This window comes from Suillus subaureus (assembly GCF_016647635.1).
Source record: "Suillus subaureus strain MN1 chromosome Unknown BJ212scaffold_130, whole genome shotgun sequence".
Lineage (NCBI taxonomy): Eukaryota > Fungi > Basidiomycota > Agaricomycetes > Boletales > Suillaceae > Suillus > Suillus subaureus.
Window position 1 is genome coordinate 31,039 of NW_024538686.1, and position 11,950 is coordinate 42,988.

The 11,950-nt window shown below is 47.9% G+C and overlaps 2 protein-coding genes across 2 annotated transcripts; both read left to right on the top strand.

The window, feature by feature from the left end:
• Nucleotides 1-10,616: 10,616 nt before the first annotated feature.
• On the top strand, nt 10,617-11,037 carry BJ212DRAFT_1488187 (uncharacterized protein; the record flags this gene model as incomplete). Its single annotated transcript, XM_041341350.1, has 3 exons — nt 10,617-10,678; nt 10,727-10,808; nt 10,858-11,037. The coding sequence occupies 3 exons, from the start codon at nt 10,617-10,619 to the stop codon at nt 11,035-11,037; spliced, it is 324 nt and encodes a 107-aa protein (XP_041185798.1).
• A 165-nt stretch (nt 11,038-11,202) lies between these two features.
• BJ212DRAFT_1488188 (ABC transporter type 1, transmembrane domain-containing protein) lies at nt 11,203-11,711 on the top strand (the record flags this gene model as incomplete). The annotated part of the gene is made up of 3 exons (XM_041341351.1): nt 11,203-11,256; nt 11,313-11,404; nt 11,459-11,711. 3 exons carry the CDS (start codon nt 11,203-11,205, stop codon nt 11,709-11,711), a joined length of 399 nt encoding a protein of 132 aa, XP_041185799.1.
• Nucleotides 11,712-11,950: the final 239 nt, after the last annotated feature.

The following is an 11,950-nucleotide window of genomic DNA, read 5'->3' on the forward strand; positions in this document are numbered from 1 at the left end:
ATGTAAATAATTGTACAGTATATATACTATCGAACAGTTAATTCTATGTGTCCGATCCGAAAGTCTGTGCGTTGGACTTGTCTCTCTTCCATGCTGTGCTTACTAATCGACACCGCTCCGGCTATTCCCGGTTATCGGTGTTTCCTACATTACTCATCGTTTATCATATTACTAGTCTTTCGTCTCTTGTGCTCGTACTATGACATTCGTCATATGACTCCGACACACCCATATATATTGTATCCCATTAGAGTAAACATATGTATGTACTGTCCAGCATAGGGCTTTGCCTCACCGGACAATAAACAATGATTCCAAAAAAAAGATATCAAAACTCCCATAGGTCTGGCGGAGTGTGAAAACACGGTCGACCGTTTGTAAGCGAGCCTGCGCAGCTGTCCCTGTGCCCTGGATGTGCATCACATGATCATGATGCGCTTGTCCGGACAAAATCCTGGAAAATTTGCGAACCACGGATTTTGTCCAGACAAAAGTGGGTTTTTATCAATGCTAGAAAAGGGTCTTCCCTAGTGACCGTCATCTGTGTAGGTGGCAATTTCAAGTGCAGGAGTGTTAGTACTCCTTGGTTTTTATTTACAATCCGGGTCACCAACTGGTAATAAACTCCAAGCTATGTCCCAATCTTGGGTCAGCCCTGGCGTGGCCTACATCACACGGGGCTTGCTTTCCGTTGTTGTTCCTGCCGCTTCCTCCATCATTCTTGTAGCACGTCTGGCCTCTTTAAAAGGCGTCCGATTTTCTCCATGGCTTATATCTGCAGTGGTTTTGGGTGCAGCACCTCTCGGTTTTGCGGCTTACGTTTTTGTGGATGGGAGATCGCAACAACGAAAGGCCAATCGACTTGGTGCCAGACTTGTTCCTCGTGTCCAGGGCAAATGGCCTGGAAATCTGGACAAGGTAGTTAACATGGTCCTGAGGAATGAGAATGAATACCTAGGTACAGTCTCCGTTTCATGCATTCCATCCTCGTGCTTTACGGAATCATCCTTTTGTCTAGGACGAGCTATAGAGGACGAGATAAAGGTACTCGGACCGACTATCAATCTTCGTTTTTTTTGGGAGGACCTCATCGTGACCACGGAGCCGCAACACATCAAGGCAAGCTTCAATATATAGTAGAAGATATTCAATAATCGGACGCCACATAGACTATTCTCGCAACTGATTTTGATAACTATGTTAAAGGTAGCCTATGCACCATAGATGCCGCTTGTTGACATGTGACGGGTGACTCGATGCAGGTGCCAAGTTCCGAGAAGCAGCTGACTCTGTCCTTGGAACGGGCGTATTTAATTCAGATGGTAAGCGCGCATTGGCAGGCCTTTTATGTTGTGACCGACTGACCGATTGGTTGTGCCACCAGGCGAAATCTGGAAGTGAGCCATGAATTTGAAGATTACCTTTGATAGGGAATCTTAGCCTGTGTATTTCCAGGCTTCACCGAACCATGACACGGCCTTTCTTCACTCGTGATCGGATAAGTCATTTTGAGATCTTTGACCGTCATGCGGATCATGCCATCGCTTTAGCGAAGGAACGTTTTAGAGCGGGCTTAGCAGTCGACTTTCAAGTACGGGCTCCTTCAAGCTGGCATTTAACATCTTTTAATCCCATCACAGGACCTCATCTCGAGATTTACGCTTGACTCTGCATCGGAGTTCCTATTTGGGCACTGTATCGATTCACTTTCCGCTGGCCTCCCTTACCCCTATAACGCAACAGAATCCACAAATGCTATTCAAGGAGACAACGCTGCCGCAGCCTTCTCATATGCTTTCTCTCAAGCTCAACAGAGTATAAACCAGCGTGTTTCTACCGGGCAGACCTGGCCACTCAATGAGATTCTTGCTGACAGCACCGCGCAACATATGAAAGTGGTAGACGCGTTTTTGGATCCGATCCTCAAAGATGCCCTGGAGAAGAATAGCACAGCTGTCGAGTTTGACAAAAATGAATTCTCAGACGACCAAACCCTTGTTGACCATCTCGTAAATTTGACGTCAGGTGAGATAGCGTGTTACCACGGAATTTCTGTTGTTGATATATCATTTTCAGACTTCAAAATCATCAAAGATGAGACATTGAATATATTACTTGCCGGAAGGGATACAGTGAGCTTGCATTTACCTTTGAATCACCCTGGTCTGTAACGAAGGATAATTATTAGACGGCCTCAACGTTAACATCAGCTGTTTATTTGTTGGCAATGCATCCAGAGCTCCTCACTCGGCTCAGGGAAGAAATCATATCGAAAGTTGGGCTAACTCGCAGACCCACGTATGATGATATCAAGGAGATGAAGTATCTCAGAGCCGTCCTCAATGGTGCGTATTCTCGTTTCCCATCATTCGTGGGGATGTTGCTCACCTATTTTAGAAACACTGCGCCTTTTCCCCGCTGTGTAAGTAATTGAATTTGATCTCAGACGTATTTTACATCGTGCCATAACCGTGTAGCCCCTTTGATGTGAGGTATGTTATTAGGCTACGTCGAAGATGCTGGACTTGACCCACGAGCTTTTAGGGAAAACATACATGACACCACATGGATATCCCCCGAACATGGGAAAAAGCCACTGTTTATCCCACAGGGCACCATGTATGCATTATATTCGATCATTTAGATTCATCGCATGATTACTTGAATAATTTCAGGCTTTACTATTCAGTATTCCTCATGCACCGGAGAACTGATCTATGGGGACCAGATGGTCAGTAATTTTTATTTGTTTACGTATACATTGTCAATTCAATCGGACTCCGTGGGGCCGTGCTCTAGCATTAGAGTTCGATCCAGATAGATGGCTCGACGAGCGCGTGGAGAAATACCTGATTCCCAATCCTTTCATTTTCCTGCCATTTAACGCGGGACCCAGAATCTGCTTGGGGCAACAAGTATGTCGCTCGTTCATTATTCCCACCCATCTCATGCCCCCATTTTCCCCCTCAGTTTGCATACAACGAAATGTCGTTCATGATCATTCGTTTACTGCAAAACTTTTTCACGATTACGCTATCCCCCGAGCCCGCGATGCGCCCACCTGCGTGGTGGGCTGAGAAAGGTGGTCGGCAGGCTATCGAGCAATTTAGGCCCAGAAACCACTTGACACTTTATGCCATGGCAAGTCTCATTCCGAGGTGCTTTACAAACCATCTAATCATGTTCTACCTCGTAGGGTGGAATGTGGGTTAAGATGGAAGCTGTAGACGATGTTGAAATCATAAACTAATTATGACCTTGGTGCTGTGGGACAATACTGCAAAGTTTTTTATTTTTAGTTTGGCATCCTATCTTGTTCTTATTGCCGTTTTATAAACATACGCTATAATGCGCGGAGTATCAGTTAAGTTCCGAGTTACAGGAAACGCTTGACAGTAGAGTAGGGGCCTTGGGGGCGTAGGCGAGGTGGCTGGAGTGTTTAGCGGTGTTTAGAGTGGAATTTGCCGTGGAGGATTAGAGCCGTGTTGTTGTAGCAGAACCAATCATCTAGAGACCTTTCGAACAGCATCCTCACTCCCACAGGTATTCAGCAGCTGAATTCGATCTGTGGTGATTACGAGTCTCGCAGACTCCAAACCCTGGATCGTCACCTGTCCCGCTATTTTTGCTCTCCATTATGAGGTGGCTCGAAGTAGCCGCCTAAACACGCCTACGCCTAACCCATGTATGATAGGCCCTGCCGCGGTGAAGCTAGGTATGGTGTCATCGCTCAAATAACAAAATTCGACAAGTACTAGCCAGTACATGCTCTTCCATCAGTGGCAGTGACTGCAATGTGCTGCCGCGGACCCGACTCGCTGTTTAGTGCAGTACCAGCGAAGCTGATCGGAATGTTCTCACATCTGCCTATACATGGTTGGCCCAGCTTTCGAGACGTTGCCCCACTGGGCTGAATTACTATGCCGTACTACAATACAACGACATGCACTATCCGAGTCCCCGTCACAAAACGCACGATTACATCGGTGAGCTATGGGCTTATTTCTGTCGCCAAGCCTATTCCTCAGTTTCTAGTACCCCGTTATTAGTCGAACATCAATTGGTTCCCTCAAACAAGAGGGGATCAGATCTGTGGCGCAGATACTAGGAGGACCGGTATGGTGTCAGAATCCCTGACGACTTTTAGCACTTGATTTCTTGTTCAAACTTACACTTTCGGCCCATTTTCAGTTCGCTTGTCACTACGTCAGGCCAAGCATGAATGTTCCGCCACGTGAAGGACAGGGCTTTTTTGACAGGATAAGTTCCGCGAGGACATCACTATCTTGTTGTGGATGTAAATGCTCGATGCTGTCACGCAGGGTGTTCCCCGCCCTTGGATATGGAGGGTCTGCGTTTATTCCGTCCACGTCCACAACGCTAGCAAAGACGTGAAAGTGGATGAGGTCTTTTAAGGGTGACCTTGCCGGACTTGACTGTAAGTTGTGGCACCGAACAGGTGAGCAGAATATCGGAACGACATACAACACCAGAAGTAATGCTGTAGAAATGTTTTGTCTCGGCCATAAATGGATAGCTCAGGGGCTACATTCTGCAGGCTCCGGCCGGAGCGATGGCACCGTGCAGCCCCGGATCTTCCCCGGAAACTATTATTGCTGGTACATCGGGGAGACCGCCACGGGACCGAAGTTTGTAACTGTGTGCATTTGAATGCACTGTTGTGCTAGATATTGGAAGGACCACCGTTTGGGAAGATCTCGTAGTGTATGCTCGAACTGATTATTTCTTATCTCGGATACTAGAACTATCCGATCAGATACCTTGGTAGATCGGGAAGGGTCAAGATGTGATCGCATGGTAGGCGATGGTGCGTCGAGCTCCGGACCAGATGTACAAGATACACAATACTCACTAAAAGGATCATTTTAACATGTGCTTCAGGGACGAATATTGGACAGGATCGTATTCTTAGCTGAAAGCATTGCCAGTCCAGATGCATCATTATTCAGCATCGTGTAACGGGTATTGGAGATAAAAATGGATATTCAATGCTATTGCATTGCATGTAGTTAAAGGAGTAACAATTGCTGTACGAAAAGACCGTCCTGGAGTCGAGAAAGCAGATCAATTCGTGCGTGCTGAGTGGCCCCAAGATGCTGATGACATTTGCCAGTACTTACTGCTGCCGCAGTGCGCAGTAGCCTGAGTGATGCCGCGCGCGGCAAGTTGCGGGAGTGCTGACGTGGTGAGTGGCATGAAAGTGCGTTTCAGCTTCGTCTGATGCTCGGGGTCTTGTGTGTGGTGCGACTGGACAGGTTGGGCTGTGCCTAGAGTGTTAACTTAGGAGGGATATAAAAACGTTTTAAATTCAGTCCCTGATTTGGACGCAACATGTTTATTTTATTTATTTATTTATTCCAAATTGTGTTGGTATGGACAGTACATTCTAATCAACGGGACCCCCAGTGTACATGTTCGATCTCTGAAATCACGAATGTTGATATCCTGATGTGAGGCGTACCCCATCAATCTACCGTTCCCGCCAGCCGTTTCAGACGCAGATTCCAACGAGGATGAGATGGTTCTAGTTCGACTATTGTGATATTGATTGGCTTGTGGTAATGGAACGCGTTTCTCGCCTGCTTGTGGAGTATTTCAGGAATATAATGGTGGGGAGATGCAACGCGTGTGTATGTGGCGGGTGTAAAATTCCAAATGTTGACCAACCACGGCAGCCGCTGTCGCGCTAGGTGAGGTTCTATCGATCAGACACCAAGCCTCGTCAGGCGATAATTCTGTATGTATTTTTATCCCTCTTTGAGCTGATAATCTTTATTCTTGTGGAGAGTGTGATAATTGGAGAGAGAGGGAGAGAGGCACGAAGGAGGTGGAGGGTAGTGAGTGGTCTGAGCGATGATCGTAGGAAGGTGTAATGGAAAGAGTTTGGAGGGAGTGTGCCATATCCGGCCACCAACGCCATAAACATAAACGCGGACGTTCTCGACTATTCGTACCATACCTTTTACCCTTATCTTGTACACTGATCCCCAGGACAGGCGGGCCGGTGGCTCGTAGGGCACCGTGCTTTAACAATGTCAGCCTGCTCTGGCCAAGCATCCACAGCCAAATGAGACGCGAGATCAGTCTCGTAAAAATGCGCAAATTCCTGCTCAGGTCGGTAGTTCAACCACGCGCATGATTGACGAGCCACCCACCCTCAGGTATTATCTCCATACTCCTCTGCTATCCATGAACCCCAGACACCTAAAACCAAGCTCCAGGTACATACTAGTGGCGCTATTGAGTGAGACGTCTGGCCTGATGGACACATTGTGCGAATTTACTCACGCGAAAATGCCAAACAGCCTGGGGTCAATGATTCGCTTGATGACATTAGAGTGGCAAGACAGTAGGCCACATACATATGGAACACGTACCTTGAAGCCCTGATATCTGTTCTTGCAGGAGATATGTGGCGGTGCAAAGCAGAGGCATCGAGGCGTTGAGTCTCGGTGCAACTGGCTGCACAGCCACTGTCGCGCCCAAACTGCGCTACTGTAGCACTGCGACCCAATCTCAGAATTGCCGCACTCTGCCGCACCCAATCTCAGAACTGCCGCAGCTTGCTGTATCCTATCGCATCACTGCCGCACCAATGAAGTACTACTATCAGGAATTGACAATGTCATATCGCTATCTAAATCATATTGAAGACCTTTATGGATGACGTAGGCATAATACAGCACACTCGGTTGGTCAGGGTCAATGCGGCATGACTGCGGCAAAATCCTAAAGCCCCGTAAGGCCCCATAATAAGCGAGCGTGTTCAACATTCAACGTGTCTAGAATTCAGTTTACTCACTACAGCTACTACCACTTTACCGAGCCACACTTGGCGCCGTATTTTTGTGCTTTAGTCCCGACTTGGCTTAAACTTCAAAGCCATACGGGATAGCACGTCCAAAATCTTACCTGGAGAGCAATGGGGATTCAATTGTGTCCAGGCAGCAATGCACTTGATTTATCAGATGCTTGTGTACGCGCCTCCCTTGGTGCGATCGTACCCGCTGCGCTCATCTTAGCGCTGTGTCTATTCTCCATACTCCGGGTTCCTGCGTTCGCTCGTCCACTTGCAAGCGCTATTAAATCGCCCTTCCGCAGTTTTTTGACCTTGCGCGAGGCCGAAGCTCTAGATAATCAAGGGGAAAAAACAGGCGACGTTGTCGTCGACAATACTGTTCCTTTATGGCGCACCGTACTACTCTCATTTGTCGCTTTGATTCAGGCTCTCCTTTGGTCTGCTGCCGGTGCATACAACATCATCACCAATAAGGCCTATATTTGGACCGGTATTGCCCAACTTCTCATCGCTGCCACTTGGATATATGCTTCCTGCAAGTCCACCTTCTGGCCTAAGCCAACCATCCACTACGATCTTTTTACCCTCTTTGTGCTACACTTCGCCTTTGGCATTATCCTGCTTGGCGGTACTTTGTATGATCACGAGGTTCTTGGTGTCCCATTACCTCCACAGCTCCCATTCTTGGGCCTCATTTTCAATCTCATCGCCATTCTCGTGGTCATGACCGTCGTAGGAAATATGCCCTTTGAGCTGCCCAGCGACCGCATAAAGAAGGAAGATATCGTGCGTCGTTGTCTCTTTAATTGCCTATTTCCTGATTCCCTTACTCGCGTCATAGTATGTCAAGCACTCGCCTGAAGATTATGCTTCTATGTGGGAGTGGATCACATTCTCATGGGTCTACCCGCTCATCACTCGTGGCTCGAACATGACCATGGCCGAGGATGACGTTTGGAATCTCAGTCCTACCCAACAATCTCGTCCGGTGTTCATCAAGTTCAGTACCGTCATGTACGTATATATCATCCTATGACATGGCCCCTTGTTAATGTCAAATGTCAGTCGTTCTTCTCTCCTTCGCCGTCTGTGGGCTGCCAACTCGAAGGATCTTTTGTGGGCCCTTTGCTCTCTTTTACTGAAAATGTCACTCAACGCTCAAATCAGACTGGATTTCTGCCTGACTTATGTCAGTGTCATATTCACATATGCCTCACCATTCTTTTTAAAGTGAGTGCTGCTTTCTATTATATTAATTTGCTACCGGGCTCAACGATTCTCAGGCGTATCCTTGATGCTATTGACGAACCTACCGCGGAGAATCGGTCTCAAGCATATATCTACGCTTTGTTGGCCTTCCTGTGCACATTGCTAAAGGTATATCCAAGTCATCACTTTGGAGCTCTCATTTATGTCGCATCAGGCAGAATCCGATGTCCAACACCTATGGTTCGGACGGCGAGCAGCGACAAGGATGCGTGTAGAGTTGATGGCTGCCATCTACGACAAAGCTCTCAAGCGTCAGGACTACTCAGGCATTATCGACCAGGACAAAGCCAAGGAGGCTGCCGACAAAAAAGCGGGGATCAAGCCTGTTGAGAATCCGACCGCCGATGATCCCAAGGCTGGCGCAGATGTTGGAAAGATCGTCAATCTAATGGCTGTAGATGCAAATAGGATTGCCATGATGGTATCTGGCGCATATTTCATCTACGGAAGTCAGTTATATTTGTCCTTCCTGGTCTAACAGTTGATTTTATCGTTGTTGGTAGGTCCGTTTGAGATTATCATTGCCACGACCTTCCTCTACAAGTAAGGAAGTCCACTCGTGCCAATCAATTCATGCATCTCACCTTCTATTTACAGTCTTCTGGGTCTATCTGCATTTGCAGGCTTTATCGTTCTTCTCGCTGGCTGGCCCCTGAACAGCTTTGTTACTAAACGCAGCATTCGCATTCAGAAGGGTGTCTCTGCTTCGCGAGATAAACGCATGGCCGTCCTTAACGAGCTCATCAGTGCTGTCAAATTCATCAAGTTCTTCGCATGGGAGGACCGCTGGATTAAACGGACCATGGAAGCACGAGGGGTGGAGATGAATTGGATGGTGAAAGGTAAATAACCGCATCGTCGTTTTTTTGGAAGTCGACTGACGCGTCATTTCACTAGCTCGAATCAACTCAGTGATGTTTACCGTGATCTGGACTTCCGCTCCCATTTTGGTGTCGCTCATATCGTTCTTCACTTTCGTGTACCAAGGAAACCAGTTGACTGTGTCGGTTGCATTCACGGTTAGTTCGGTGATTGTTGGAAATCAAGTGAGATTACTGATGCAGGTTTTTCAGTCCATCGCACTGTTCAGCATGATTCGGTAAGTCGTGAATGATACATTTATCTCGTTCTGTGGCTTATGCGGGCGTCAGTCAACCGTTGGGTGTTATTCCAGCTTGGATTGTTCAAATCCTACAGGTATGATATTATCATTCATTTTTGGAGAGTTGTATCTGATGGCAGGCTTTCAGACTGGCGTTGCGCTGAAACGTATTGAGACATATCTCGAGGAGGACGAAGTCGATGATCAGGTGTCTTCCATCAAGAAGGCTCGCGCACCCCATGTTGATGGAGAGGATGACACTCTTTCAATTGAGAATGGAACCTTCAAGTGGAATGAGGTTCCCGAGAAACCTGAGGAAACTCCAAAAGCGAAGGGCAAAAGCTTCTCCCGTGTTAGTTCGAGCGATGAAAGTGCGACTGCCGTTGATTCCGAGGTTGCGTCCATCCGGTCGTCGCCCGAAGATCATAGATTCATACTCAAGGATATTCGATACGGTTTCCCGAGGGTGAGCTGTCTGTGATTACTGGACCGACAGCGAGTGGCAAAACTGCTTTGCTCGTGAGTAAAGTTCCTTCCATTCAACCTAAGTTTCACATGACGCTTTGTTAGATGGCACTGTTGGGCGAGATGACCACCATCAGCGGGAAATTGACCATTTCGAAGAATACATCGAAAATCGACGAGAACTGGATTGATGCACTCAATCTCATATGCTGCTCAATCACCGTGGCTGCGCCATCAGTCTATCAAAGACAACATTCTATTTGGGCAACCTTTTGACGAGGAGAGGTACAACGATGTCGTCGAGTGTTGTGCGCTGCGGCCGGACTTGAATATCTTGGAGGATGGAGATGATACTGAGATTGGCTCTAGGGGTGTCAGCTTGTCGGGTGGCCAAAAGGCTCGGTGAGGCATGGGCTTTTTAGATCTCTGTTCGGGATGCTCATGGTCTTCAGTGTTGCCCTGCTCGTGCCGTGTATGCTCGTACGAAGTATATCATGTTGGATGATCCATTGAGTGCTGTGGTGAGTGTCGACTATCTGTCTGTTCATATGTCGTCCTCAGTGCTTACATTGTGAATAGGACAGTCATACTGCCCGGTTCTTGTACGAGAGACTCTTCCGCGGAACCGTTGATGGCAAACCGTACTGTGGTATGTCTGTCATTCACAATGATACAACGCGGTGTTAAATCCGTTCGCAGATCTTAGTCACGCACCACGTAGAGCTCGTGCTCCCTGGCACTTATTACCTCGTCCGCATGCTGGATGGTTGCATCGATGCCAAGGGTACTGTTAAAGATCTCCGTGCTCAGGGAATTCTGGACCACATTGCGCATGATTCCACTGCAGAGTCAAAGAGGAACCTATAGCGGCATCGAGATCCCCGTTGAAGCGCAGGAGGACAACGCTGAGGCAGAGACGTCTGCAGATTCAAAGAAAAAGCCTCGAAAGCTTATCAAGGGATGAGCACCGGGAGGCTGGAGGCGTCAAGTGGTCGATTTTATAATGCGTATCTGAAGGCATCGTAAGGCTTTTGTTACATTTCAAGTGTTGCATAGCTGACTATGGGCAGGTCGTACCGGACGTGGTTTATGCTTGGGATTCTCATTGCTTGTTCGCAGAGCTTAGGTGTTATTGAGAAGCTCTGGGTTCGGGTTAGTCGATGCTTTCTTTTTCATTATCGGCATCTCATGTTTGTTGCAGCAATGGGGTCAAGCATACGGCGATGGTGCCGAGCTAGGTCCACACATCATGGCACCCTCTGTGTTGACCGAGAATGAGGCGCTGAATGAAACGGCTACGTACCCTACCATGACCATCGACACTACTCGAACAACTACTTCCATGTTAATGCCTCTGGCATCAGCCCCTCACGTTGCCTGACGTTCACGAACACCCGCTATTCTACGTTGGTGTTTATATGCGATGATCGGGTTCGCCACCGCGGCAGTTCAGCGTGTTGTCGACTGCTATTCAGTATAACGGAGCGTTGAAGGCGTCGAGGTCTATTTTCCACAAGCTCTTGACGGGTGTGTCGTGTGCGCCACGATGCGTTGGCATGATGTCACTCCGGCTGGCCGCATGCTCAATAGGTTCGGAAAAGTGAGCTTGAATGCACTGTAATTTTGGATCGTCAACTCACGCATGGTGGTCTCTAGGATATTGAAACCATTGACACCAATCTCGCGGGCTCCTTATCAGCTGTCAACTCTTCGTTGGCGACGTTTGCGGCTGCGATCATCACCGTCGTGTAGGTCACTGCTCGCGTCTTGACAAATCATGTGCTCATACATTGACTTCCTAGTGTTTTTTTCCCGATTTTCCTTATCCCTGCTGTGGTCATAGGTTTCTTCTACCGCCTGCTAGCTCTCGGGTACCTGAAGACTGGCAGAGATCTTCGTCGTATGGAGTCTAATTCCCGGTCGCCTATCTTCTCTGGCTTTAGCGAGTTGCTCGAAGGTATTGTTATTCGGTTCGGGCCTTCTCTGCTGAACAGCGCTTTTTGGACGACTACACGACAAGATCGACGTTACTACCAAGTAGACTCAAAATTTTGATCTTACTGTACGTTGACGCTGACAGTTGCTGTAACAGATGTGGTACAATTTCTGGATGACGAATCGATGGCTCTTGTTGAACTTTGATGGGCTCGGTGGGTTGGCTGTGTTGACCACTACTCTCCTTGCGCTATCAGGCTACGTCTCAGCTGGTACCGCGGGTTTGTGTATCACGAGTGCTATGACCTTTACTACCAGTGTTTATTGGGCCTGTCGGTTCTGGACCGCATTGAGCTTGA